This window comes from Trachemys scripta, chromosome 17, assembly GCF_013100865.1.
Source record: "Trachemys scripta elegans isolate TJP31775 chromosome 17, CAS_Tse_1.0, whole genome shotgun sequence".
In the NCBI taxonomy this organism is placed as follows: domain Eukaryota; kingdom Metazoa; phylum Chordata; order Testudines; family Emydidae; genus Trachemys; species Trachemys scripta.
This window is the reverse complement of record NC_048314.1, coordinates 23,711,097-23,737,207: the sequence shown is the minus strand read 5'-3', so window position 1 is coordinate 23,737,207 and position 26,111 is coordinate 23,711,097. Positions and strand designations below refer to the sequence as shown.

The 26,111-nt window shown below is 49.9% G+C and overlaps 2 protein-coding genes across 2 annotated transcripts in view; both read right to left on the bottom strand.

The window, feature by feature from the left end:
- The window catches only part of ADGRD2 (adhesion G protein-coupled receptor D2), a 60,800-nt gene extending 46,331 nt beyond the window's left edge, over positions 1–14,469 (bottom strand). The window contains exons 1-10 of the mRNA XM_034752033.1: positions 13,901–14,469; positions 11,372–11,446; positions 10,275–10,338; positions 9,150–9,386; positions 7,502–8,155; positions 6,232–6,330; positions 5,522–5,607; positions 4,652–4,930; positions 2,728–2,839; positions 534–668 (exon numbers count right to left, since the gene is read on the bottom strand). Coding sequence (XP_034607924.1) covers positions 534–668; positions 2,728–2,839; positions 4,652–4,930; positions 5,522–5,607; positions 6,232–6,330; positions 7,502–8,155; positions 9,150–9,386; positions 10,275–10,338; positions 11,372–11,419 — 1,714 coding nt within the window. The 5' untranslated portion in view covers positions 11,420–11,446; positions 13,901–14,469. The remainder of the gene's footprint in view (positions 1–533; positions 669–2,727; positions 2,840–4,651; positions 4,931–5,521; positions 5,608–6,231; positions 6,331–7,501; positions 8,156–9,149; positions 9,387–10,274; positions 10,339–11,371; positions 11,447–13,900) is intronic.
- Positions 14,470–17,999: 3,530 nt separating this feature from the next.
- LOC117867160 (kinesin-like protein KIF14) overlaps positions 18,000–26,111 on the bottom strand; it is a 43,816-nt gene continuing 35,704 nt past the window's right edge. Inside the window, exons 21-28 of the mRNA XM_034751977.1 lie at positions 25,359–25,408; positions 23,960–24,160; positions 23,657–23,829; positions 22,413–22,547; positions 21,302–21,427; positions 19,776–19,856; positions 19,181–19,337; positions 18,000–18,397 (exon numbers count right to left, since the gene is read on the bottom strand). Coding sequence (XP_034607868.1) covers positions 18,000–18,397; positions 19,181–19,337; positions 19,776–19,856; positions 21,302–21,427; positions 22,413–22,547; positions 23,657–23,829; positions 23,960–24,160; positions 25,359–25,408 — 1,321 coding nt within the window. The remainder of the gene's footprint in view (positions 18,398–19,180; positions 19,338–19,775; positions 19,857–21,301; positions 21,428–22,412; positions 22,548–23,656; positions 23,830–23,959; positions 24,161–25,358; positions 25,409–26,111) is intronic.

Sequence of the window (26,111 nt, the reverse complement as noted above, 5' to 3'; positions counted from 1 at the left end):
CCCCCCAAAGCATGGAGCTGGAGCGATCACCCCGATTCACTGTACCTAGGGACGGCTCTGCCACCAGCTTTGACCCAACCCCAAGTTGGCCATGACTGAAAGTCATTCGCCCCGATAAGGCTGTTGGGTGGGTTGTGTGACAGGAGCTGGTGGGTCTCAGCGCTGAGCAGTCTCACTCCCTATCACACAGCCATGCCCCAGGCTGTTCATCATAGCAGTGAGAAGCCAGGCAGTACAAGGGCCAGGAGCCAAGCCCAGTCTCTCCAGGTCCGAGTGGAGGCACTCGGGTGGCGTGTTTGCACACACTGCTGCAGTCTCTGAAGTACCTGTTCTGGAGCACTCTGCGACCCAGACCCATTTCCTTCTCCCTGAGAACAGCCCCCGTACAGCCGCTTGCCACACGGAATTTGGGCAGAATATGTTAATTCAGGTATTACCGCCAGCCCCTTACGAAGCTGCTGCATGAAGCTTCCCTCCTCTAAGTGGAGTCAGGGAGGGTCCGTCCAGGATGCAGAACCCAGCCCTCACCCTACCTTTGGCTTTAAGTCTTTCTACTTCTTCAGGGGGAACTTCTATGAGGTCAGGCCCGCCTGCCTCCTGGCTTTGGACCAGATACACATCACTGCTGGGCTCCTGCCGGCTGAGCTCCATCTTCCTGACTTCGATCCCTGGGGAAACCACCAGGTCAGTATTTCCTCCAAAGCCGCTACTCAAAATGCCATGGCCTGAGGCCCTGAGCAGAATATTCAGGATAGACCCCGGATTCCTCTGGAAATCAGCCAGCCACATTCAGGCTCAGTTCACTGCCCACCTTAACCCCAGCTGAGCAGTGTAATATTTGCCCTGGGGGGTTGTCATGCAATAACGACCCGGCTCCACAGAGGGAACAGGCTGAGCTAGTGGACAGCATGCGCGCGCGCACACACACACACCCCCTCTACCTTTCCAATAAGGGCAAAGCAGACACACAACAGTCCAGCGTCAGCCAGTGCCCTATCAGATCCACGTATTGAACACAACAGAGCTGGGTGTTCTCAAACCCTAGAGAATCTCGCCCGAGGTCCTTCCAGCCACTTGGAGCACAGCAGCCCCCCAAGTACCCCTAGGACCAAGGAGAGGACATAGCAAAAGAACCTGTGGGAGAGGTTCCCCCCCATACCCAGCCTCCTGGTGAGACTCTTCAGACGGTGACATCGTTGGCCAAAGGAAATGGTGGGAACTCCGAGATCTGCAAACTGAGCCAAGTCCCAGAGAACAGCCTGCCGGGCTCACTCCTGCTTTGTGTGGGTGAGAGCATGGGGGGAGGAATGGGACAAACTGACCTACTAGGGGTGTCCCATGTCTAGGATTCAGTGGGGTGTCTGCGTGATCCCTTCCCCCCGCTACCCCCACCTCCCCTGACACCCCAGCCCTCACTTCAGACCCGTGATACCACCCGAGTCCTTGGAGTGTTTTACACAGCCACGCCCAGCCCAGTCGTTTGCTCAGAAGACGATGCTGCCTAGCCCCTCAGCTTCTCTGCCAGCACCTGTGCCCCTGGCGCCTGGACTAAAGTTTGTGGAAGCCCCTTGTTAAAATATTGGGAGCTCTGAGCTTGCCTGTGTACCTAGCTGTGAGGCGCCATGTGCGTGGGCACATCACCCTCTTGTGGAGGCCTTGGGGAATGTTACTCTGACTGGAGCATTCCTCAGTGCTACTGCATGGAAAGGATTTCTTGTAATTACGCTTCCTGGTTTGCAGTTTAAAATGAAATTACAGGGTGATGTTAAGTGATCAGGAAGGAAGGAAATACAGCCACAGCCTCGCCTCAAGCATCCCCTCCCACCCTTAAAATAGCAAGTTAACTCTCTGCAGCCAGATTTCCAAAGGAGGCCTCCAAGTGCCCAATGTTAGACACCCCAGGCCTGATTTTCCAAAGAGTCAGCAGGAGCTATCGGCTCCCCACACCTGCAGCTGAGTGCCCACAAACCAGGGTGCCTCAAATCAGCAGACGTAGCTGAAATCATTGCTTAGCCCCTGTATACCCAGTGTTATGTGACTTCGTGGGAGCTAGCAGAGGCAGGCCTGTTCCCCCAGTAATGACGTAGACACGGGATCAGTGAACAACAGAACCACCTCCATTTCTCCCAGGGCAGTTCCCCTCCCGCTGCTGGAGCTGCCAAAACCAGTTTCCCTTTCTCCCAGAGACAGGACATGCACACGCTGCCAAGAATTTCCTCCCAAGATTACTTTCTGAGATGGGGTCCCCCCAGGAGCAGCCACCCTCTTGATGGGCTGCATGTGGGTGTGCAGAGAACCAGGGCCGGCTCCAGGCACCAGCTTACCAAGCAGGTGCTTGGGGCGGCCACTTTGGAGAGGGGCGGCACGTCCAGCTGTTCGGCGGCAATTTGGCGGACGGTCCCTCACTCCTGCTCGGAGCGAAGGACCTCCCGCCGAATTGCCACCGCAGATCGCGATCGCAGCTTTTTGTTTTTGTTTGGCTGCTTGGGCCAGTCAAAACCCTGGAGCCGGCCCTGCAGAGAACACCCACTCCCCCAGCCAGGACAGTAACCCTGTTACACTACTTTCACCTTCAAAGTGCTGGGAGACACCCCCCCCCCTACCCCACCACCATCCCAGGCCAAACGACCACCGCCACTGCCTGAAGGCTGCTCAGGTTTGCCCCTTTCAAGTGCAAGGTGGCTCAAGCTTTCGTGGCTGCCCGGAGCCCGGCTCGTTCATACTCACCGATGTTCCTGTACTGGATCGCTATCCTTGTCCTTTTCGCAGTCAGAAGTTGGTCTAGGTTTGAAGCCATTCTGTCCATGTTCTCTACAACAGTCATAGGCCCTCTGATAATCTAAGAAATACACAGTCATTTGTGAGATCTCCCTCTATCAAATGGTGCAGCTTACAACCAGTGTTGCCAACTCTCGTGTCTCATAATGTTCGGTGTTTTCAAAGCCTCAGCTCCAGGAGTCAGGTGATTACATGAAAATCTCAGTTTTCTATTTTCTTTTCCCTTTTTTTAAAATAAGACTCTTGCCCCACTGGCAGCAAAGAAAAGCTTGAAAATGTGAAACCTATTGGCTCAAAAAACCAACAGGCAAATAAACAGGATCTAACTTGCTTTTGGGGGGCCTGTCTCCTGAGTTTTGAACACTTGTGAGTGTGTGTTCTACAGCACAGACAACCCCATCCCCTGAAACCTACTCACAAGGGAAAGAGCTGCCCGCAAGAAACTGAGCCATTACTTGAAAAGCTACAAATTCACGGCCTGCTCCCAAGAGGTGTGAAGCGTGTGGACCATCCTGCATATCACAAGTGTGACAATGCTACATAACGTGGGCACTTGGAGCCTCGTGGCAACAGAACTCACACCTTCCCTGCAGAGGTCGCTTCCGCTCAAGCTAAAGGGGAATCTCTGGGAGTAGTAGTGGGTTTATGATGCAGCTGAGAAGTTCTCCAGGAGCAGGCTGTGCTGTGCACGTAACCCCTGGCCACTGCATGTACCCAGCCAGAGAGCTTGACGTTTGAGCTCATGCCGTGATCTCTAGAGGTCCCTGGTTCAATCCCCAGTGGATTGCCATGACGGTAGCTGTTACACATACACCCAGGAGGGGCCAGGTCATTACAATATACAGAAAGGGCTGGCCCGAGAGGACAAGATAAAAGCATCCAATGGAGAAGGCCCCCGCTTGGGGGACATGATGAAAATTTCTCACACAGGCTCTACAGTGTTTTGAACAGTTTGGGGTCTGGAAACAGATGCTGTCTTGGCATCCCATCTGCAAACATTACAACAATGCACTTTTAAAAAGCTAGCGCACAATCCCTGCCAGGCACAGCGGTGGGGGGAGCAAAGTGCCAGCAATCTGCCATGGACTGCGTTCACCCCACAGGGATCAGGCCCCTGACAGACAAGTGTCCTGGTGCTAGGCCAGCCGGCTTGAACAGGACAGAAGCCGAGGGGGGCTCCCAAGGGAACTTGCAAGGAGGGGGCAGCTTGGAGTTTTAGCAATGGACAGCAGCAAACGCCCGATCGCTGGAGCAAGCAGAGACTGCTGCAGGCGGATGTTTGATGTGCTGCCCTATGCTGCTTGACAGCATCAAAGTAGGAGTCATGGGTTTGCACCTTGAGACACAGCAGTTCCTGGCACTAGTGCTACTCTAGGGCAGGGCGAGACAGTTCAGAAATTGTCTGATCCTCTCGCTGTCCCCCAAATATTCATGCAGCTCTGGGGCCAAACTGGATCACTGCGAAGGTTCAGAGTGCTTGGTTAATTCCTCCATAGATGCCTCCACCCCTGCCCCCTAATCATCTCATTTTCACGCAGTCTGTGCAATCCCAAGCTCCAGCCAGGGGCTGGACTGCAAGTGCCATGACATTGCCAGGAAGGCTGTTTGCAGGAGACCCAGCGTGCCTACAATCTCTAGAGAGAGCCTTCTCTTCCTGTTCCAGCCAGCCCCAAACTCTGACCTTTGGAGGTTTGCCCCACACTAGGCCCACCCCCATGATTAGTCATCAGATCATTGTGAGCCAGTGAATCAAGGGACTGCAGACCCCAGCAGTACGGTCAGATGTGACACAAACCTAGTCTGCAGTGTCTGCAGACCACGTGGAGGCGAGGCGGGTAGCTGGGGTCATGCCTACATCACAAGCCTATTTCACCTGGCTGATTTCCGACCACTGGTCAGTATTTTGCTCCTCCAGGATCAGTCCAGTCACTTCCACATAATACTGGCTCAGCTGCTCCAGCATCTCCAGCTGTTCCTGCTCCTGGACTTCGACATCTGAAACTTGCTTTAGAAACTGGACCACGCCAAGCAGGTCAGCTGGCTTCACCGGGGTCTCCTCCTCCCGCAGGACGGTCGTCAGAGCATGGAGAACATTGACAGCTGCTGAGATGTTCACGTCTCTAACATCGCCCAAGAAAACATTCTCAGGAATCTGCCAAGGAAAAGCCTTTTACCCCAGAGCAGACCCCACCTCTGCCCAAAGACGAACGATGTGCAGTTAATTAAGGGCTATGGGTGATGCTCTGTGCCCACCCTCCAATACACAAGGAGGCTGCCCTGCCAGTCACCCATAAGCTATTAACCCGCAAGCTGGTGACTAGTGGAAAATGCCCCATGTGCAGGGAAGGGAGATCTGCCCCTGCTCTGCCACACGGGAGCATACGGGCATTTGCTGAACTCAGCGTGCGAACAAGGCCGAGAATCACGGCTGGAAACAGCTCCCCTGCTCACAGTAACGGGTCCCCCAGATCAGGCCCTGTGCTGTGAAATGGACTCCGCTCATCAAACTGATACAAAAGGTAAATATTTTAAAAGCCAGAAAAAGGTGGCGGGTCTATTCGTGAGGTTCCTCCCACTCCTGGAGCAGCACCAGAGGGGCCAAGGGCACACGGCTTCAGGCCGGGAGGACAAGAAACACGCACACAAATGAACGATGGCAGATCAAGTCGGCTCTGGCCTGCTCTCAGCATTAGGAACTCCCAGCAATGGAAGGTCCCGAGGGTCTGGGCTCTCCCGCACTCACCATGGTAGCATTTGCGAGGGTATTAACCCGACTGATCAGTGGTGGGCTGGATTCTGACTGGGTTTTCTTCAAGAGTAAATACACATCTGAAAATAACACAAAGACACAAGTGTTGCCACGATCCCCAGTAAAGTCCCATTTTCAAGTGCCTGGACAGTAGCTCCTTGGGACTCACTGATGTGCTGGGAGGACAATCAGGACAAGCTGCCAGGACTTGGGGAGGTAATTTGTGTCTTTTGCCTTTGCTGCAAAGACACCCATTGGGGGACACCAAGAGCTGACATCTCAGCTGCTCAGCCAAACTTTTGATCTCTGTGACCTCCCCTCCCGCAGCCCATCTCCCCACCCAGAGATGCTTGGAGTTGATCTTACCCTACAGTGCTGTCACTGTAAGGGGACAATACCCAGGAGTCCTGCAATGTGCAGTGCAGACAACAGACAACTGAATAAACTGAAGATAAAAAAATTAAAATCTGTAAGAGCAGCAAGCGGGAGCATTCGGCCAGGACACACTTGGCCTGAGGCTGTGGCTACAGCACATTTTGACATTTATTTAATTTAGAAAGTTGAAAATGTTAGAGATTGTAGAAGATTAGACTGTAAACTCTTCAGGGCAGAGATTGTCTTCCTGGGTGTCTGTCTAGGGCCCGATCCTGGCCAGGACCCCTGGGAGCTACCACAATGGAAATAATAAATCAATCACGCTGTACCCTTCTTGTAGTGGCAGACAAAAGGCAAGGAATGCAAACAAGAAGTGTCACTGACTCCACCACTGCCAAAGTCCAGAACCCTGCATTGCTCCACAGGCCCTGGGGAGACACAAACAAGGCCCAGAATGCTGAGACACGCTAGGGTGACCAGATGTCCCAATTTTATAGGGACAGTCCCGATATTTGGGTCTTTCTTATATAGGCTCCTATTATCCCCCACCCCCGTCCCAATTTTTCACACTTGCTGTCTGGTCACCCGTCTGCGCTGTCCCCCACCAGACGGGGGATTTTCACAAATGAGCCACAAACTTTGTTGAAGGCTGAAAACCACCAGTTGCTCCTTAAACAGCCCCACTGTTCTCCCATGCACAGCCTGGAGCATGCATTCCTTGTGCTGCTCCGTAACGTAGCTTCTCGGATGCCCACCCCAGACACACCACAAGGAGACAGAAATGCCAGGGCTTGAGTTCTGGGTTTGATTAGGAATTGTCAAGCCAGTTGGTGCTAAACAGTGCCGTTCGCTCAGGAGGATCCCGAAGCACTAGGAAGGTGATATACAGGGTCCAACAACAGTAATCAACTGATAACAGGGGAGCAAGCGTAGCCTGAGGCTATTTCGACACTATGCCGCTTTTAGCGACGCAGCCATACCTCTACAGCCGTGCCGCTAAAAGGCGCGCAGTGTAGCTGCTGTTTTGTCGGCAGGAGAGAGCTCTGCTGCCAACAAAAAACTTCCACCCCCACCGAGCGGTGTTAGCATTGTCGGCAGAGCGCTCTGTTCACACGTTTATGTTTTGGGGGTGGGGTGGGGAGTTAACAGCGCTCTGAACGACAAAAGTTTTGTCTTTCACTCTTGCCAGTGGAAACTAAGCCTAACTTCTCCAACTGACACTAGCAGGGAAACATGGAGGAGGAAGAGTATCATTAGCCCACTGGGAATTTGCCCAGGACACTGGCGTTCATGATGGAAAGTGCCATGGAATCTTTAATGACCACAGATGAACAGGACCTCGGTCTCGGGTCTTATCTGGATGGTGACCCCCAGCACTCAAACCAACCCTCCTTTCCCTCCCCAAAACATTCCCAGCTATCCATCCTCCTGGTGCAAACCTCTCTTCCTGTGGGTGATGCTTACACCCACATGGAGGCCTGTCGTCCTCGGTACAGCTGCACCCGGCAGAACGGCGCTGCCTTTTGCTGATCTGCAGCTTAGAACCTAAGCTTGGAAAGCAAAGTGTGCCGGGCACCTGACGCCGGGAATGAGTCTTACCTGGGCAAAGGAACTGTGCTGTTACTTCTTGTACAGCGGGCTCGATCTCCAGAGTGTAGCTGCCCCACCCGAAGATAAGCTCATGGTCTATCAGGCAGCACGACCGGACTCTCTCTATCTGCTCTTCGCTAAGGACTCTACGCCACACGTTCAGGTCAGTGATGTTCCCACTGAAGGACTCTTTCTCCTTGAAGGTGCCTCCTAGTGAATCCTGGTCTTGCCCAATAATAAAAGTTCCATGATCGTAAATAGCCTGGCTGGCCGGCGGCCCTGCAGCACACAGTCCAGCGGCAGAGGCCTTCTTCTTTCCATCGGCGTAGATGGCCCACGTCCCGTTCTGCTGCTGCCAGGTGACACAGAAGTGATGCCACTGCCCATCGCTGCGGAACACGGGCAGGTACGGGGAGTGGTGTCCGTGGACGATGATGGCAAATCGTACAAACCCTTCCTTGTCAACGAAGCCGCGCAGCTGGAACTCGTTAATGAAAGCAGGGACGGCATAGGAGAAGATGGTGGAAATCTCCTGGGTCGTCTTGTCCCACTGGATGTGGGCACAGGCGGTGACAGCAGGCATCACGGGAAAGTTGGCCAGCACCTTCACGTACTTAGTGTCTGTTTTGTTTCTGAACACCAGGATTGGTGCTGTGTGAATTCCTGGAAGGGGAACATTCAAAACTTCAGCCAAGACAGGGCAGGAACCTGGACCAAACCCTGCTCCCTCTCTCTTAGAGGCAACAATTTATTTTGTTTCATCCCCAAAAAGGCTAAATACCGTTGACCCCAGCATACCACAATACCATAAATACATTCTTGAGGGTTCTCAGCTACTTCTAAAGGGGATGGTGCTGGCTACAGTGATGCCTGGAGAGGGAAGGGGAGTTTGACGGTAGAGCATTTCGGCAAATGCCACTTCTGAAAAGTGACACTTCCAGCAGCCAGGATGGTAAATAATGAATTTGGGATTAACTGCTCATCACCACTGGCATGTCTTCTGGAGGCAGAGCCTAGAGAAGACCTCCCCGATCACCCTACCCATGCTCAGCACAGTTGTGATACATGACTACCCAGCGCTGGATTGCTGCAGCCTACGCCCCCAGTCATATTACTTATATGATTACTTCTGCAGATATGTTCCAGGGGATACGTCCAGCAAAACCATCTTTGTCTTGATGCTGAGGTAGATCATAGAGTATTAGTCCATGACACCCCAGGGCATGAGATCCCCCCTTAAAAACTCTCCTTTGCCAGGATACCTACAAATAATTGGATACCAGTGAGACATCTGATGTTCCACAGCCTGGCCTGCTGACCAATACTCTCTCATTGTTTCCTTGTACTCCCCCTTCTCTCTGTGTCCATCTGTTGGGTCTTGTCTTATACTTAGATCGTAAGCAACCTGGGACAGGTTCGGTCCTTTTGGCTTGTCTCTGTACAGCACCTCACGCAATGCGGCCCCAGTCCGTGCTAGGGCTCCTAGGCCCTACCACAACACAAATCACAAGAATAATTTTTCCAGACTAATAACTTCCCCTCACAATATCCAGACACACGTGTTTTGTAAAAGAAGGATCCGACCTTTGGGCCTTCCTAGGTTTCTTTGTCCCTGGCTAGGCCAGGCTAGCTGCCCCAATGCCCATCTTATACTCACGTCTCTGTTTGTGTTTTCGCAGGAATGCCTCCCTCTCGTCTAACCAGACAGAGCTTTGCCCTTGGTGGGGGCGCAGCAGTTCGCTGACCGATGCCAGCTCATTGTTCGGGAGCTCAAAGAGCAGCTGCGCAAAGCGTTGTTCGCAGTGTCTGTTCGCATGCCACCAGTCCAAGGGGATGTCCACGTATTCATAAACATCTCCCGAGGTCGCGACGGTGGCAGCAGCAGCACCAAAATCTGAAAGACAGACATGCAAGCTGGACCATTGCTACCCCATGCAGCACAGGAGCCAGTAGGACACATGCCGGTTTGCAGAAAGCACCAGAGCTGTGTCCTCATTCCCTGCCCATTCGCCCCTGGACGCAGGCGGCCTTCACATCAACAGCCTCAGTAATACGAACTACACGTGACACACCCGCTCCTGCCACCTGGGGTCAGCCTATCGCAGCAGATCAGACATGCACTTGCAAACATGGGGTTTGCACAGCCCTTGCAAAGTCAGAAGCAAAATCTCGCACCCGCACGCAGCACAAAGGGACATCGGCGAACAGGGACAGACTTTAGCGGGTTGCCTCGGGCCTAAGATGAGAGAGAGCTGCGCTTTAGCACATGTGCCTGGAAGAGTTGGCTTTCCCCAGGCCCAGCCCTCAGACCTGATTCATCCGTAGGAAATACCCAAAACAGTGGCAATGTCAGGACAAAACAAAACACACTGCCGTTCACTGGAGGGATACACTTTAAGGCATCTTACTCAAACTCACTCAGGGACTTAAGGACAGAGCTTAGGCCCCGTTTTTCAGCTCCCCGCCCTTTCCATATTTGCAAGTGGCAATTTGCGCTCACAAAATTGCTCCCACATTGTTTGCACACACAAGTGCATCACAGGCACAAATATGAGCAGTTGGACAGCACTTACCTGATTTTCACCTGCTAATCTGGTAGTTAGCGGTACAAATACTAATATTTACACCTGCAATCAAATTTGGATCCAACAAACATTGGTCGCAATTTACAGCCATATAAAAGGTGGGTGTGGGGGGGGGGGGGGAGGAAACGTTAGCTCTTACAGTCCCAAACGTATTTTCATAGATTCTCTAAGACTCAAGTGCTGATTAGGACACTAACCTTTTGAAGTGTGATTATCAGCAAGGGCAGTAAAGTCTAAGAGTTCTCTGGACAGGCTACCAATCTGCAAGAAATAAAACCACACTGTGGGAGCAAGGTTTAGAGCAGTGGTCCCCAACCTTTTTGTGTGGCGGCTGCCGGATGACTAGCCGCCAAGGAGCACGGTCACCGGACAAGCAGCCGCCAAGAAGCGGCAACGCCAGGAAGCATCGCCACTGAAATGCCACTGAGAAACGGCAATGTCCAGAAGCACCGCCGCCGAAATGCTGCTGATTTTCGGCGGCTGCTTATCTGGCAGCCAGTAGGCAGGTGCACATAGATGCCCCGGTGGGACCCCTGGTTTATGGGTACGTTTACTGCTTAGTTTCCTGATTAAGCCCATGGAGTCTGATGTCTCTGCTCACACTGCACTGTTCTAGCAAGTTTTCCTTGTTATATACACATGTATATAAAGAATCTCTGAAAGTAAACGTTTCATAGCGAAATATCTCCTCCACACAGCTACATGGAATAATCAGGAAACTAGAAATATAACAATATCCATTGCTGAGGCTCTAAAAGAGAAGTCCTATTATTAAAGTACTTGAATCTGCCAAGTGAAATCTACCTCTTACTGAAACACTGGAAGATGGAACCTACCAGAGCATGACCAATAGGGACGGATAGCTCAGTGGTTTGAGCATTGGCCTGCTAAACCCAGGGTTGTGAGTTCAATCCTTAAGGGGGCCACTTAGGGATCTGGGGCAGAAATCAGTACTTGGTCCTGCTAGTGAAGGCAGGGGGCTGGATGCGATGACCTTTCAAGGTCCCTTCCAGTTCTAGGAGATGGGATATCTCCATTAACTTATCTCTGGATTGCGCCATCGGTAACAAGCCAATGACTAAATACATTGAACTATCAGAAAAGGTGCAGAAGGGTTCATTCATTTTATTTTAGGAGATTTATTCCAGTGTCACTCAGAATGACCTCACCTAGGACTCAGGCCCCGTGTTCCAACATCCTGACTGTTCGGGAAATGTCTTTGGACAATTCCTAGCTGTTTTCAGCATTCAAATTATCCAGCTACTCAAAGCAATTAAGTCCTTGTAAAACTTACCAGGAAGCTGAGGAACCAGTACTCAGGTCTCGGGTGCCGTCGGACCATGTCGACTGGTTGGAAATCTTTCCCTCTCTGCTGGAATGGACAAAGCAGTGCTAGATAACGATGTCCTGCAGCTGTATAGCTAACTCTTGCATACAGAAACGGGGGGAAAGAGACTCAACAGAAAATATCCATCCTAGGTAGCCTGCTACAGATGAGATACCAGAAGCCGATAACTCTGCAGAAGCTGTATCATTAGTTCATAAGTCAGATGGTTAGTGAACCCTCCTTACCTGCTTTTAACCAAATCAAGTCAGAGGCATAAATTACATTTCTGAGCAGTATCAAACGAGATCTTTGACAACGTTTCCAGGTAGGTGTGCTGGCCAGACAATGGGATCTTGTAAAGGTTCTGATAAGACGTAGCATAGGGACTAACCATCACAAATTGGTACAACCCTTACATTTTACAGGTGGGTAAACTGAGGTGCAGAGAGAGACTAAAGTGACTTGCTCACAACCACACAACAAATCAGCATTACAGTTAAGAGGAGAGAAGCCAAGAGCACTCTCAATCCCCTGCTTTTAACCACTAACCCTGTGGTGGTCCTGCACATACAAAATCTATTTCTCAATAGCCAATCCTTGGCACCTAGAGTCCCATGACAATGATACCACATGGAAATTTCGAAAGCTAGCTTTTCGAAAAGCAAGAGGGGGGGTGACATTGCCCAAAGAGGAAATGCTGATCCATTTGGCAGTCAGAATTTAAAATACAAGCACTTGGAGACCACGTGAAAGAGACTCTGTTTCTAACTGAGCAGCCTGCAGGTCTGGAGGAACCAGACATTGTTAGCTGGCCAGGGGTGGAACACCCTCCTCCCCCTCCCGGCCCCCAGAAAGAAGGAAAAAGCACATTGACTGAGATGCTAAATGCTGGGAAGACTAACAAAAGAACATTCAACGTGACCAGAGTCAAGGGACTCTCATGGGACTGCACAGAAGCAGTAGTGGATTTGGCACCATGTCGCCCAGCCCGCTCTTCTCTGCCTCCCACCCTCTCCTGCGGGGGCAGGAGCTTGGTGCTGCCAGCTCCTGGGGTTTGGGCTGCGGCCAGGCAGGCTCCGCCCCAGGCAAGCGCCTCAGATTTTTTTTTTTTTTTATTTAAATTGGATTTTTGAGGGAAAAAACCTCTCTCATCATGGAATAGGGATTACAAATTCTAATTCTATAGTATGAGAATATATTCATGTAATGTTTAAGAAGAGTTTTGTAAATGAGTTCTAATAGTTCATGGATTAGGGACCCAATTTTATAGGGTTCCAGGGGCTTCTGTATAGATTATTTAGGTTAATCTTTCTATCTACCCAATGGGACTCAGTACTCAGTCTAGAAGATACCATCAGAGATGCTTAGTTTTGCAGTTCTCAAACTGTGGATTTGTGTCTCCAGAGGTAACATGCTTGTTAACAGCAAAAATGTTTTAAAATAAATAAATATATAGAGGTGAGAAACAACAGACCAACTCAATTGTCCCTCTGCAAATTTGTGTACACAGAGTCAATCCCTTACCTCTCTCTAAAAGTGCAAAGTTTAAAAAAGTTCAATGAATAGAAGATTGTTGGGGGCGGAATAGATCTGGACAAGGAGAAGAAGTCTGGAGATAGATGTGAGAAGCGAGGGACATATGCTTTTTTGTTAAAATATTATGTTTGCTATTGAAGAAAAAAATCCAGAATACTTAACATTGTTGTTTTAGTTAAATAAAACAATTTAAATGTCTTTCTGGTGATGTTCTCCTCCTAATACAGCCTGGCAAGAAAATCCTCCAAATATTAATGATTAACCTGTTGAATTGGAGATAGATATTTATGAAGTCATTGGGAGGTGAACTGCTTCAATTATCTTTGGTAAACGAATGATTGTTTGGTCATTTCATTTTCTGATATAGCTGTAAAACTCATCTGAAAAGTTTTCAAAATAAATCACTGTTTAAAAATGTATAATGTGTACCTTCTAAAAAATAAAACTTACATCTATCTCTGAGTTGTGAAGAATATGTATTAAGGTTATAACAACCAACAAGAATGCACTTTTATGTAGAAAACCATGATTAAATCGGGTCTTCCTGACTCGTGATTTAAATCAAATCCACCCTGCCCCCAGTGCTCTTGCCCCTGACCCCTTCATTCCCTGGGGGGGGGGGTGAGGGGCACAAATATGTTTGGCGCCAGGCCCACAAAAAGTTAATCCGGACTTGCACAGAAGAAAGAACTAGAGAAGATGACCATGTAGCAATAGGATGACTGACTATAATGAGCATTATGTCCACACGCCTTGCAAATATCACCAGCCCACTGTGGCAAAGCAAATGAATACAAGGGAAAGCTAAGAGATGTCGATTGCACATTAGGACAGCGATGCTTTGTTTTAGTTTTATATTAACTTGTATCACAGACAAAGACAGATCTGAACATTTAAAAATCTGATGGACAAGAAGATCGTTTTTCAATTGGAAGGGAAAGTACAATAATATTATTTTACCTTCTCTAGTGCCTTTCACCCCAGCGTCACAAGGCCTTTTATCGGCAATGGATTGAACCTCCCAGCACATCCCTTAGGTAGGTGTTGGCTTCCCCAGGTGTAAAGCAGGAGGTGAAGAGTCAGAACCCAGGGTGGATCACGCCACACTTACTTCTAAGGCCATTTTCAATCTATGAAGAACAGGGCAGCTGTGCTCCTGGGACTGTGCATATCCTAAAGCCCAGGACGCAGCATGAGAGAACTGGGGATAAAGTGTTCTTGGTCGAAGGGATCCAGCGGCAGAACAACCTTCCAGAGGAAATCAGGCCAATCCAGAGAGTCTGGTCATCTCTAAGAAACATTCCAAAGCCTTCCTCCTTGAGAAAACCTTTCTAGCATAAGGAATGAACACCCCTTCTATTCCCAAACCCCTCCTGCCCCCCAAATAAACAACAAACGCCCTAGCACAGACTCCATTTAGTCTGCTAGCGACCGCCCCGTTTCTACGGAATTTATGCTACAGCGATGGGTGGCGTGGATAATAAACCCCCTAGGTAGACAGTCGGGACAGAGCCAGGAATGAAACCCAGACCTTCTGTTGCCTAGCGCTGTGCTTTAGCCTCCAGACTAAACTCCCTTCCTAAAATGTGGCTATTAAAGGAAGACTTCATGCTCCAAACCCAAACCAGCAAGATACCTGGTATTTTCCACCATCAACCCTTCGGGGGCCTAGAGGTTTAAATAATCTATTCTTCCCCCAACACTGTAACTAAGAACCAATTATTCTATCCCCTTCATGCAATAGTAATTCTTTCAGACCTAAACCGCACTGACACCGGTCACACACTTACTCTCTTCTTGCGCCAGGATTTCTTCATTTCACTGTAATGTATGTACAATCCATACCTGTCTGGTGGGTGATTCTGGCTCTGAGAGAGGTCTGGGGGCAGAATGATTCTGGGGTGCAAGGTTGGGGGAAGGGAATTGCTTCCACAGGAGGGGTGTTGTGTGCAGGTTCAGCAGCTGGAAGGCTGATGTTGTATAAACACAATATCCGAGACCCGCAGGATGAATCTCTGTTAATTCTCACTCCAGGGAGAACTTTCATAACCTCCTCTCCCCACAAGGAGCCAGCCACGCACCCAAGCGACACAAAGCAAGAGACAAAGCACTGAGCCGCTGGACTGTCAGCTGGTGGTTATGCTGAGACCACCTAACTCCCGGCAGGTCTCTGAGGGGACTGGAGCCAGTGCAGACCTGCGAATGAAGGCAATGGGCTGAACGACTGTTATAAAAGTTGGGGGAAGTTTTGCCTGCACAGGCCTCCTGTCCCACTGCCCATGTGGATATTACACATCCACTTGCAACATTTTAAACATCGTTTACTTAAAATCAAACTCATCTTGTTTTGAGAGAAACTGGCGGATGCTGAAGAGATCTTAGTCTGTTGAAACTGGACTTCGCACCAGACGCAAAAATAAGCAGCAAAGCACTTAAAAGGGTTTGATTTTAAAAAGCAGCACTGGTCCTTTGTGGCAGGAAGCGGATAGATAATCTTCCCCGGGTGCTACTTGGTGGCGTGTTATTCTGAAGAGTTTAATAATTTAATGTTGTATTTGAGTGGGTAAAACCCACAATTGTTGTGACTGGTTTTGTAAATCCACCTCCTCCCCCCCCCCAAAAAAAAACCCAAATCCTCAAAGACACAGCCCAGGGCAACCAGCTCCTCAACCGCATCAAATAACCGGCCAGACAACTCCGGGGGTACCCGGCTCCACACCACTGCCCCCATTTCAGGAGTCGGATGGGTCTCGCGTACCCCCAAGTTCCACCTCACCACAAACCGTCTTGCTTTCCCCATCTGCCCAACATACCGCTGGGTCACAGCCACAATGACTGAAAATTTGCTCTCTCATTTGACCAGCTCGTTAAGTCAACTGGACTATAAACGCTGGACCTGCCGGTCAGCCTGCGGCGCACAGAGCGGGATAACCCGGCCACTGAGGAACTTCTAGCCGGTCCGCACTTCGCGGGCGCTTTGTGCGCAGCCTCTTGGGAGACGGGGCCGATCTGCAGATGAGCTGGTGTCCCCCGGCTGGGAACCTGCCCCAGGGGCCGCAGGCGGCTCACCCCGGCGGGGCTTTCAGCTCAGCTCAGCCCGCCCGGCTCGGACCCGGGCAGCGGCTCCAGCGCGCCGGTCCCGTCCCCGGAAAGCTGCCGCCTCCCTGCGCGCCCACCTCCACCGCCACCGCCCGGCCCCGGCAGCGCCCAGCGCCCGGCTCCTACCGTCCGACGGCGCCGGGCTCACGCCGGCCCCGGGGCGCGGGGCGCTGCTGTCCGCATGGCCTGGGCTGGAGGGGACGCGCCGGCCCCGAGCCCGTGGCAGAGGCGGCTCCGGACGGGCCATTCACATGCAAATCGCAGCCGGGTGCGTAACCACCGCCCCACTCGGCCCCTTGGCGAGCTGCCGTCGGGGGAGGGGGCCGCTGGCCCCTGCTCCAGCCCAGGCGAGTAACCTGACCGCTCCCCCGGCTGCCAGCTCCAGCTCCGCGCCCCTCCTCGGGCTGGTCACTCGCCCTCTTACCTCCTTGGAGCCCCGGGCTGGAGCCCAGCTGCTGGAGGAAGGAGCAACAGCAGGATGAGCCGCGGGCACAGGGGGGCTGGCCCCAGGCACGGGGGGCTGGCCCCAGCCAGCTCCTGCCTGCAGCAGGAGTGGGCCCCAAGGACAGCTGGCTAGGAGGGGGCTGCTTGCCTTCCACCTCAGCCCAGGGCCTGGGGGCTAGCTGCTGGGGTGGTGGTAAGGGAGAGGGTCAGTGTTTCTCAAGGACCGATCTGTAGACCAGCATCAGGCCCTCAGTGCTCCCTGAGAATTTAGGAAGGCACCAAGCCAGGCCCTGGTAGCAGAGAGGTTGAGAAACAGGGATCAATGCTTCTCCAAAACTAGCCTAGAGAGGCCTGTACCTCCCCACAAGGCTGGGCCCAATAGGACATCCCACCCTGTGGCACCCACCTGTCTAACCAACTTTGCCCTTCTACATCCTACTAAAGACTTCCAGGCCTCCACTGTTTTCACCCCACACCCAGCACCACAGGAGCAAACTAAACGCAGCCGTCACAGCCCAGGGGAGTTTCTCCAAATCTGTTTATTTTACATCGGCTTTTTAGTATTAAAAGTTTGGGAAGCACGGACAAGTCAATTTGAAACCTTTTGGACAGCAACAATAGAGGGACATGATTTGGCCAAACAAACTATGCTCTAACAAAACTAATTAAATTCTTTTTAACAAGAAACAAAAGGAGAGAGAGATACAAGTAGTGTTGCTAATGTACATCAACATATTCAGGCCTCTCTACCTAATACCTTACAAGCAGTTTATGCCACCACAGACACCCATGAAAGAGGGGAGATCATTAAGGTAATTACATGCCTGAATGTAAACACTTTTTTTAAAAGTTTCAGAGTAACAGCCGTGTTAGTCTGTATCCGCAAAAAGAAGAACAGGAGTACTTGTGGCACCTTAGAGACTAACAAATTTATTAGAGCATAAGCTTTCGTGGACTACAGCCCACTTCTTCNGAAATTAAATAACTTGTGTATTTTGGGAGCACAGTCAAAGCCCAGCTTTAATTTTTTTTTAAAAAAGTAGAACAGGAGTACTTGTGGCACCTTAGAGACTAACAAATTTATTAGAGCATAAGCTTTCGTGGACTACAGCCCACTTCTTCATCCGAAGAAGTGGGCTGTAGTCCACGAAAGCTTATGCTCTAATAAATTTGTTAGTCTCTAAGGTGCCACAAGTACTCCTGTTCTACTTTTTTAAAAAAAAATTAAAGCTGGGCTTTGACTGTGCTCCCAAAATACACAAGTTATTTAATTTCAGTTATAACTATTAGCGTTTCACCACTCTGTAATCAAATGAGTAAAACAGATATTGAATGCCTAGGGCCTTACAGATCAGAACAAGGCTTATAAAGGTTCCCAGATAGGACAACATATGAAGTGCTGTTGTGATTTTCAAAGCCACATTCCCACAACGGTCCCTGGAGCAGGGAACCTGGAGGCAGGATTTTAAGACTAGAGTATTTGGGCCACCTTCACAGTGCCCCAGCATTCTTAGCTTCAAGGGAGAGGTTCTCTTTTGATTAATGCTTGATTCAGCTTTGCTACAGCAACACGCACATAGTTCCCACTCCTCCCTCGTAAGTGAATGCTTGAGTCAGGCCCTGGATTCATGGGCAACTGCCTTTTGTTCTTCAGGGCCTCCAGCCCCGAACGAAGGCAATTATCAGACCCCAGTCTCTGCGCTAGTTGCAATAAATCTTTAGCAGAAGAATGGATCTGGGAGGCAGCTGCTTCGGTCTGCTTAGTCACCACTGCCAGTTGGTAAACTGACTGATGAGGAGATTTGGCATGAGCAGCGCTGCACAAAGCATCAAAAGTCTTGGCAAGCAGCACAGCAGTTTTGGAGAAGGTCTCTGTGGCTTGCTTCAGCTTTGCTAGGTCTGGGTCCTGGTCCGCTGTGAGGAGCAGGGGAGGTGGTCAGAGCCAAAACCAAAAAAAGTTCAGATTGCATCTTTCATCAAGTATTTAACGGTGTGCTTTCCTACTTACAATGAGGCCATTAGGACTTCCACAGCACTTCACTAGCTAGAGAACTTTGCAAAACCATTAAGTAGTTCTAACACCCAACTCAGGAGGTAAGTGTTCCCTATATACCCAGGTGTAAAATGAGGTTAAACAAAATTTTCCTAAAAGCAGAGTGCTAGACACTGGTACAGCCAGAATTGAGAGGCAGGTGTCCTGACTTTGTGCTGGCCTGAGTTGTGCTGGTTATAATATGAAACTATATCCATATTTCAACCCCCTCATGAGATATGGATATAGTACCCACCTTTTACAGATGGGGAAAGAGGGGGAAAAAGCAGTCCTCGATGAGTACTGCCCTCCACCCACCTACATGAATTGACAGTAGTGCAGTTTAAAGAACCAAAACAAAGATGTGTAACAGAACAACTCGCAAGGTTTCCTGAACACACTTGGCTCTTTGAAGACAGTTTAGCTGTGGAATCAGTTAACTCTTGGGCTGAAAATCTTTCAGAGTTGTGTGCCAACATGTTTCACTCTAAATATTTTAAACAGTAGCTGGTCCTAGTGAGGATCAGAGAAAGATCCAATTACTTATGTTCAGAAGCTGCATTTGTCTGAAGCATACAGTTACAACTGCAGGCACGACCACCCAGCAATTTGAAGACCATCTCCAAACAGACCAGACAAGAGTAAGATGAGTAAATATGCATTACCTTTCAGACACTGCAAAGCAAGTGCAGAGGCCTGTTTCCAAGCCACCTGGAGAGCATTCAAGTCACAGCTTAAAGTTTTATAACAGGAAAGACGCTCTTGGAAACTCAGACTTGGAGGTTTTTCTGACTTCTGTTTTTTGAGAGATTCAAATTCCCTCTATTAAAAAAAGTAAAAAAATAAAAAGACTTATTAGCTAGACTAGAAACCTGTTCTCACCCCTTCCCTGCTATTTAGCAATTTCCCTGAATTCTGGGCTATTCTTGCTTATATTCCAAGAGGCATCTCCGCAGAGGCTGGGGAGGAGCAATCACTTGGAGTGTAAGTTAGTGAAGCAGGCGTATGTCTTCCCATGAGGCAGGCTCCTCAACAAAGCAGCAACTCCACAGAGTGCCTTGGACACAACAAAAGAGGTACTTTATAAAACACCTTGTCTGAATGTCAGTCTGGCAAGCTAGACAAGTGTCAGTGCCACAAGAGTTCTCAGCCAGAGAAGTTACCATGGGACTTCAGTGAACAGCCCTTCTTTTACCATGCCCAACCGATGGAGATTATACCAAGAACTGCACAGCCCCTGCCCTTCCCACATACACTCACCCAGAATATTTTGCATTTCTCCATAAAACACTGCAGAGAGCTTCCAACTGAGAGGAGCGGTCTTCTGACTTCTTCTGCCAGCTAAAAAGGAGAAAAGATAAGCAAGCACAGGAAGTGTCTCTTGGGGCACCAAGCAGTAGGCATCATTGTGAGTGAGAGCATGCACCGCTGTATGGGAGACGGTGGGCACTGGCTCAGAGTCAAGGTCTTAGTCTGGTACGCTGGACACCCTGCTGTAGAGACAGACCGACTGGTGAAGAGAACATGGGGAGCAATATCAGGGCAGGCTGTAGGATTTGAGACCTCTATCTCCCCACTTCATGGGGGCAAGGGGAGGAGAGAATAAACGTGAGCAGATTCCTCTATCCCCAGATAACCAAGAGCAAAGTCAGCAAGGGGAGACTGCACTGACAGGTGCGTCCTGTAGGTTTGCCTTAAACTAGAGCACCAGTCAGTGCAGGGTCAGACTCTCTGCCACAGTAAGCATTGGATGGTCCCAGAAGTGTGCCCTTATCCACCACCTTGTAAGCCAACTCTGCACGTGAATTCCCCTCTCCCCAATTAAAATGGAACACTGCAGTCCATTTCCCATGCAGGGAGCAGCAGAATCCCGGCCAGCCATTCAGGGACACCTGAGAAGAGGGATGAGTGTCTACACAAATGATGAACCTACGTGTAAACAGTAGTCAAGCCATCAGTACATCTTCTCTCATGAGGCAGTTATAAGTTCAGGAGGCATTCTAAGGCACCCACTGTCTCCCGATGGTCTTATTCCTACTTACACAGTCAGCTGTGATACAGTCACAGCCTGATGACTCAAAATGTTTTGTGACACCTGACGGTTTGCAGGTAATGGTGGAATGATGGAGCAAGCTGTGCTGGGGACTCTGGGGGTGTAACCAACCTTGGGTTTGCTTCTATTTAAGTATTTTCAAGCCAGCTAAACATCGGATTACATGGGATCAATTTAAAAAGCCGATATTAGTTTTCGGAGGAATTATACCATATTAGCAAGAGTTCTTGATCGCACACCATCACCACAGCTTGCAAATCTTTACACCGCTTCAGAGCGGAGCTTCTCATTTACAGGGCAGTGACATCTGTATGCTCAACACACTCAGCAAATATTTGCCAGATCAAGTAGGAAGCAGTGTTTGTAAATGAGATGCAGAGGTGAACACGCTCCCTTGCTTTGTTGCATTAGGTCACTTTGCAGCTCACTGCCTCGTAAAGTTAAAGTTTCCCCCAACCCAGTAGGGGGTGTTATTCCACTGCAGTATTTGTTTTTGCCCCGCCTCCTACTGCGCCTGGCTGACCTCCACTGCGTTTCCCCTCAAGTTTTGTTTGAAAGCTTTGCACAGATAGCGAGAGTGTCTACCAAGTCTTCCCTTAGAGGGCATTCGCAATTACTGCGGTTAAAACTGCAACCCTTCCGACACACCCCGACAACAGAGCACTTTGCTCGCCAGCTTTATTGCCGCAGCAGCTATTCTACAATAGCCTCCACACCTGGAAAGTTACATTACCTGCTTTCCTGAAGACAAGTTCTGGTGCTGCAGGTCCAGGAGTTCCTCTGTGTTCTTATCAATCTGCATACCAATATAGCTCTCTGCCCCTCCAGTGACTGCCTCAGTCACATTGGTTGGGAGGAACTGAAACCACAAACATTCCATCCTAGTGAAATGTCATTGGACTGTGAGCATTGCCTATTTCACAAAGCATTCTGGGAGGGACAACTCAGAGCTGGGTTTATTCACTGCTGTGGAATCCATTGATGGATACTGGGGCAGGGGCTGTTGGGGTGGCTGGTTGCCAGGATGCAAGAATAGGAATTGAAGCCTACATTTCCCTCAAGCTCAGTCGCTTCCCTCCCATCCCCATTGCAAGCCACAAGAGGAGACAGATCAACTCCTCAGGACCAAAATTCTCAGCCATTCCTGCCCCCCACCAGACCCCACTCAGCAGTCAAAGCCTCCAGAGCTGCCATCAACACAACTCTTGCCAATGCATATCTGCATTGTAATCTGCCCATTAACGTCACCAGCACACTGAAAAATTGAGCATTTGGGTACAGCATAAGCTGGATTTCAGATCTTGCTAGGAGCAGGAATACTGGGCTACTCATAGTATTGTTAACCTGGGCATTTAATTCTATTAAAAAAAGCCCATCACTGTCACTTGTGAGATCAATCCATTGCAGAGATTCCACTTTGCCACAGAAACCGGGGAGCTTACTGCAGAGTTCAGCTCCAGCCAGCTAGAAGGTACACCAGGCCTGGTTTCTATCCCACCTGAACCCCGGTCTGAGTAGGCATGTGTGGCAGAGAAGCTTTCGAAGATGAGAGTTCATCAGTATTCAAAGAGTGTTTGGCAAATATTTGGACTTGGACAGCTTTTTTTTTTGGTAGTGTAGTGAGCTGTTTGTCAAGCAGTAGAATGCCCAGCTCCCAAGGAGGTTCCCACAATCCCAGGGAGCAATTAGAGAGCATAGGAGGCTCTGAACTATCAGCCCTGGATGGGGCTCTCATCAACCAGCCTCTCACAGACAGGGAGCAGCGTCAGCATCTGTGGAAGCAGCGTTTTGATTGACAACTGGACAGTCATCCCCACCTCCCCCCGGCAAAGGTTCAGCCTCACCTCAGTTCGTTCAAGATTGGCTTCCGGCCCCACAGCAACCATTAGCCGGCCGAGCCAGTTAGCAACAGCGATCACTGACCGCTCAATTTGCTCCTTGGATTCCAGGATCATGGATGTAATTTCACATTCACAGCCCTGCAGAAGGGAGGCAAGAAGGCCAGCAGCACATGTTCAAGTTGACTCTCTCTAGATTTCATTACAAGCATCATCTTTACAGTGCATGCTTAGCGCAGCGAGGCTTTTACAGACAGACACTAGATCAGTAGAGCCTCAGGTTTACATGCATTTTCTAGGCAGAGCCATTCTTGCAGGCTGCTTGTGTTGCCAGATAGAGTGGGAACAGTTCTGTTATTCTCGCCCATCCCCCATTTCAGCTCTCATTAGACAGATTATTTCTTAGCAGCACAACGCACACATAGGCGATGCCTCACCCCTGAGGACAACTGGAGCAAGGATTGAGGCACATTATAGCCTTAAGTAACAAGCCAGAAAAGGACTAATCAGCAGATCAGCAACTCTGAGTCAGGGCCACCCCTATAGCCTGGTTCTCTGCGCTCTGCACAGGTCCAGGATTCTGTGGACCTGGTTCCAGTCAAATCAGGCACTATGGAGGCTGTGTGCTTTGACTCAGCTCCTGGCAAGGAGGAGGGGGATACAAGGAATCTGAGAGAGACGCCCCTCTGGTCAGATCAGGAGCAGCATTAAGAGCTCCCAGAAGGGAGGCTGGACTGAGTAGGTTTGAAGTTGTCAGGTGTCCTGGCACCTCTCCAGCCTTCCCCTGTACAATCCTCAGGCTGAGAATTCAGAATGCAGAAGTTCAGGACTTCCTGCCTGGTTCTCTGCACCATAGTACAGGCTCCATCACAGGCTCCTGCCTCCAATGGATGGCAAGAGCTAGGGAGGTGAACAGGTCCAGCAGAGATGTACAGAATCCAGGGTCACCACCACCTAAGTCTATCCTCCCATGGGAGCCAAGCTCCCAACTACCAAAAGGACAGGACAAAGTTATTAAGCGAGAAGTGGTGGCAACATTAAAAGTTTCTGCAGTCACCTTGCTGGTATTTGAGGCCCCACATCCTGTGAAGCAAGTGGTTCAGTTAAACATAATGCAAGAGGACTTCTCATGCAACAGCTGCTGCCCGTTCACCAGTTTCTCCTCCTCATTACACGGGTTAGGAAAGTCCATCACCATGGTCAGGCAATGGAATGGCCTTTCACAGAAGTTCAAAGGGCCAGTGACTTACGTTCAGCAGGAAGGCAACATTCCCACCAAGCTTCTTCACTTCAGCCTCTAGATGGTCCTTCAGAGCACCAGAACCAGGAACACAGGTCTCCAAAAGCCTGACACAGATTGCTAGCTGATCTATTGCGGAAGAAACCTTGATGCAGTGGGGCTGGATGCTGCGATCATCAGACACTGGGAAGGGTGGAAAGGAAGGAAGGGGGATCCCTATGTTAAAGGGTGAGAAAAGCCTGGGAGGGGTTCTGGAGTGACCAGGCAGACACCATCCAGCTGCTGGTGTAAACATGACCCAGCCAGCACTCACCCATAGCAGTGTTGTAGACACACTGTTCGCAGGCTTGAGCAATGGCTGCACTGGAGTCTAGTACTGCGTTCAGATCCAGCAGCATCTTTAAGAGGAGGCTGCCAGATTCCTCCTCCTTTCCAAGAGCCTCCATTGCTGAATCGATCAGCACTTTGCAGACAGCAGCACAGCTGGCATTTTGAACGGGAGCGTCCAGAGGCACTGGGGCGTTAGGCAAAAGAGGAAAAAACACCCTCAACATGCTGTTTTGTACATGCACTAGGTAGCTGGACGAAACCTGGAGAGCAGTCTAACAGACATGTTCTTCGTTGAGAGGGACTGAAAAAAAGTCACCCCAAGGAGAGAACTGAAGGGTCTGAACCTCCCCCACCCCAAATAAGCAATTGAATCAACCGATTGTCAATGTTATTGTGTAGAAAAGTGTAGGGCTGAGGGCATGCTGGGAAGCTGGTCAGGGGCAGTAGGAAATGGAATTTAGCCAACAGAAGAGTGCAAACTCAGGCGTTATGCCTTTATATTTATTTTCTGTGTAACTTGTGTTTGCTTTCCCTCACTATTTCATCTTTGAAGCTATGATTTTTCTATTAAATAAACTGTTTGTTTTTACCTCAAGCAGGTCTGTTGTACAAGGTGCGTGGAGGGTTTGCACCAGTGAACTGACAATTGAGGGCAGGTTTCCCACCTTTGGGTGACAAACCAGAGGGGAAGTCTGAATGGTATCCAAGAACTTGAGGAGACAGATTTGGGGGGCCCTCATGACCAGAAGGGATTTTGAGGTCACCCTGAAAGTAGTAACTAGGCTAATGGAAGCCAGGGAGGGACCTTATGTCAGCTGGCTACTGGTGTCAGAGCACTGAACCGTAGCATGAAGACACCCAAAGTTACACGGCAGGCAGTGACAGATCCGCCCCCCCCCCCATTGGTCTGGGCGATCCCAGAAACATATAGGAACTATAGCTGGCATTTCTCTCTATTTTTTAAGTTTAGTATCCTAACTTCAGAATGACTCAGTCTGGGGTAGGGGGGGAAAATAGAGCAGCACGCCTCACCTAGCCAAGATAGTTCTTTCAGCCAACGTCTGAAAATAATCACCCCCTACTTCAGACTCCAAAGTGGGTGACAGGCTCCATGTGTAGCCAGTGGGAAGCATGGGTTACTTGTGCAGTTACTGCCCAGCGCCATTTTCATTAATAGGAACCAAATCTTTTCCTTCTGTTGGAGAAGGAATAAGGAGCAGTTTGATCTGATTGCTCTAATTTTTTTAACCCTATTTTGATAAGCGCAAAAAACAGAACCAGACCCTGCTAGTTCATCATTACATCTAATACTGCTGGGTTATTGATTTTAAGCAGCATTAGCACAGAAGAGGTATCCAGTGGTGTATAACAAGCCTACTTACCTTTCCCCAGTAGCTTTCCCGATGTCTGACGGCTGAGAGGACTCCTGCCCCTGACAGAAAACAAGGAATTTGAGATTAGCTGGCCAAGCTGCCTGCATCCTTGTGGGGGTTCGCCCCCCCTCCCGAAAGAGATCCACTCCACAAGGGTTAAAGCATAGATGGGATGCTGATCCCATTACATCGAAAAGAGGCTCAGGGGGCCACCCCAGTGGCTCAGGGGGCCACCCCTTGGCCTATGGGGCTTTAAGCAGCATAAAGATAGATTCACATATGCTTCTCCCCAGCCCTTCCTTACCGTTTTGTTTCCTAGGAGGGCCATTAGGAGCTATTCTGCACCACTTGCAGAAAGATGGGAAACTGGACTTGGCTCCAAAGAATTTAAGCCCCATTCTTTGGCAGCACAAAGAGCAGAGAAAAGGTTCTTTGATTTCTTACCTGGAGAACTTCAGGCTTGTGACTTAAACCCAGAAGGTAACTGGGCCCAGTGCCAGGTGCATTAGCTTGAGCCTACAAAGTCTTAAAATTCTTTGAGTTACCAAGTAGCTCAGAGACCTTCCTTTATGCTGTAAGCCCATGGCAGTGGAGCTCAGACAGGCTGCTCAAGCGAACTGCACTGCATTGTAGAGGTCAGGAAGGGTGAGACACCTGGGGAAGTTGCCCCCCACCCCCCACTTGGTTTGCCAGGGAGAGACATTTGTTAACGTTCAAGTCAAGCTGCGAGCTCTATTTGTTCTGTGAAGTTCTTTCTAGGAG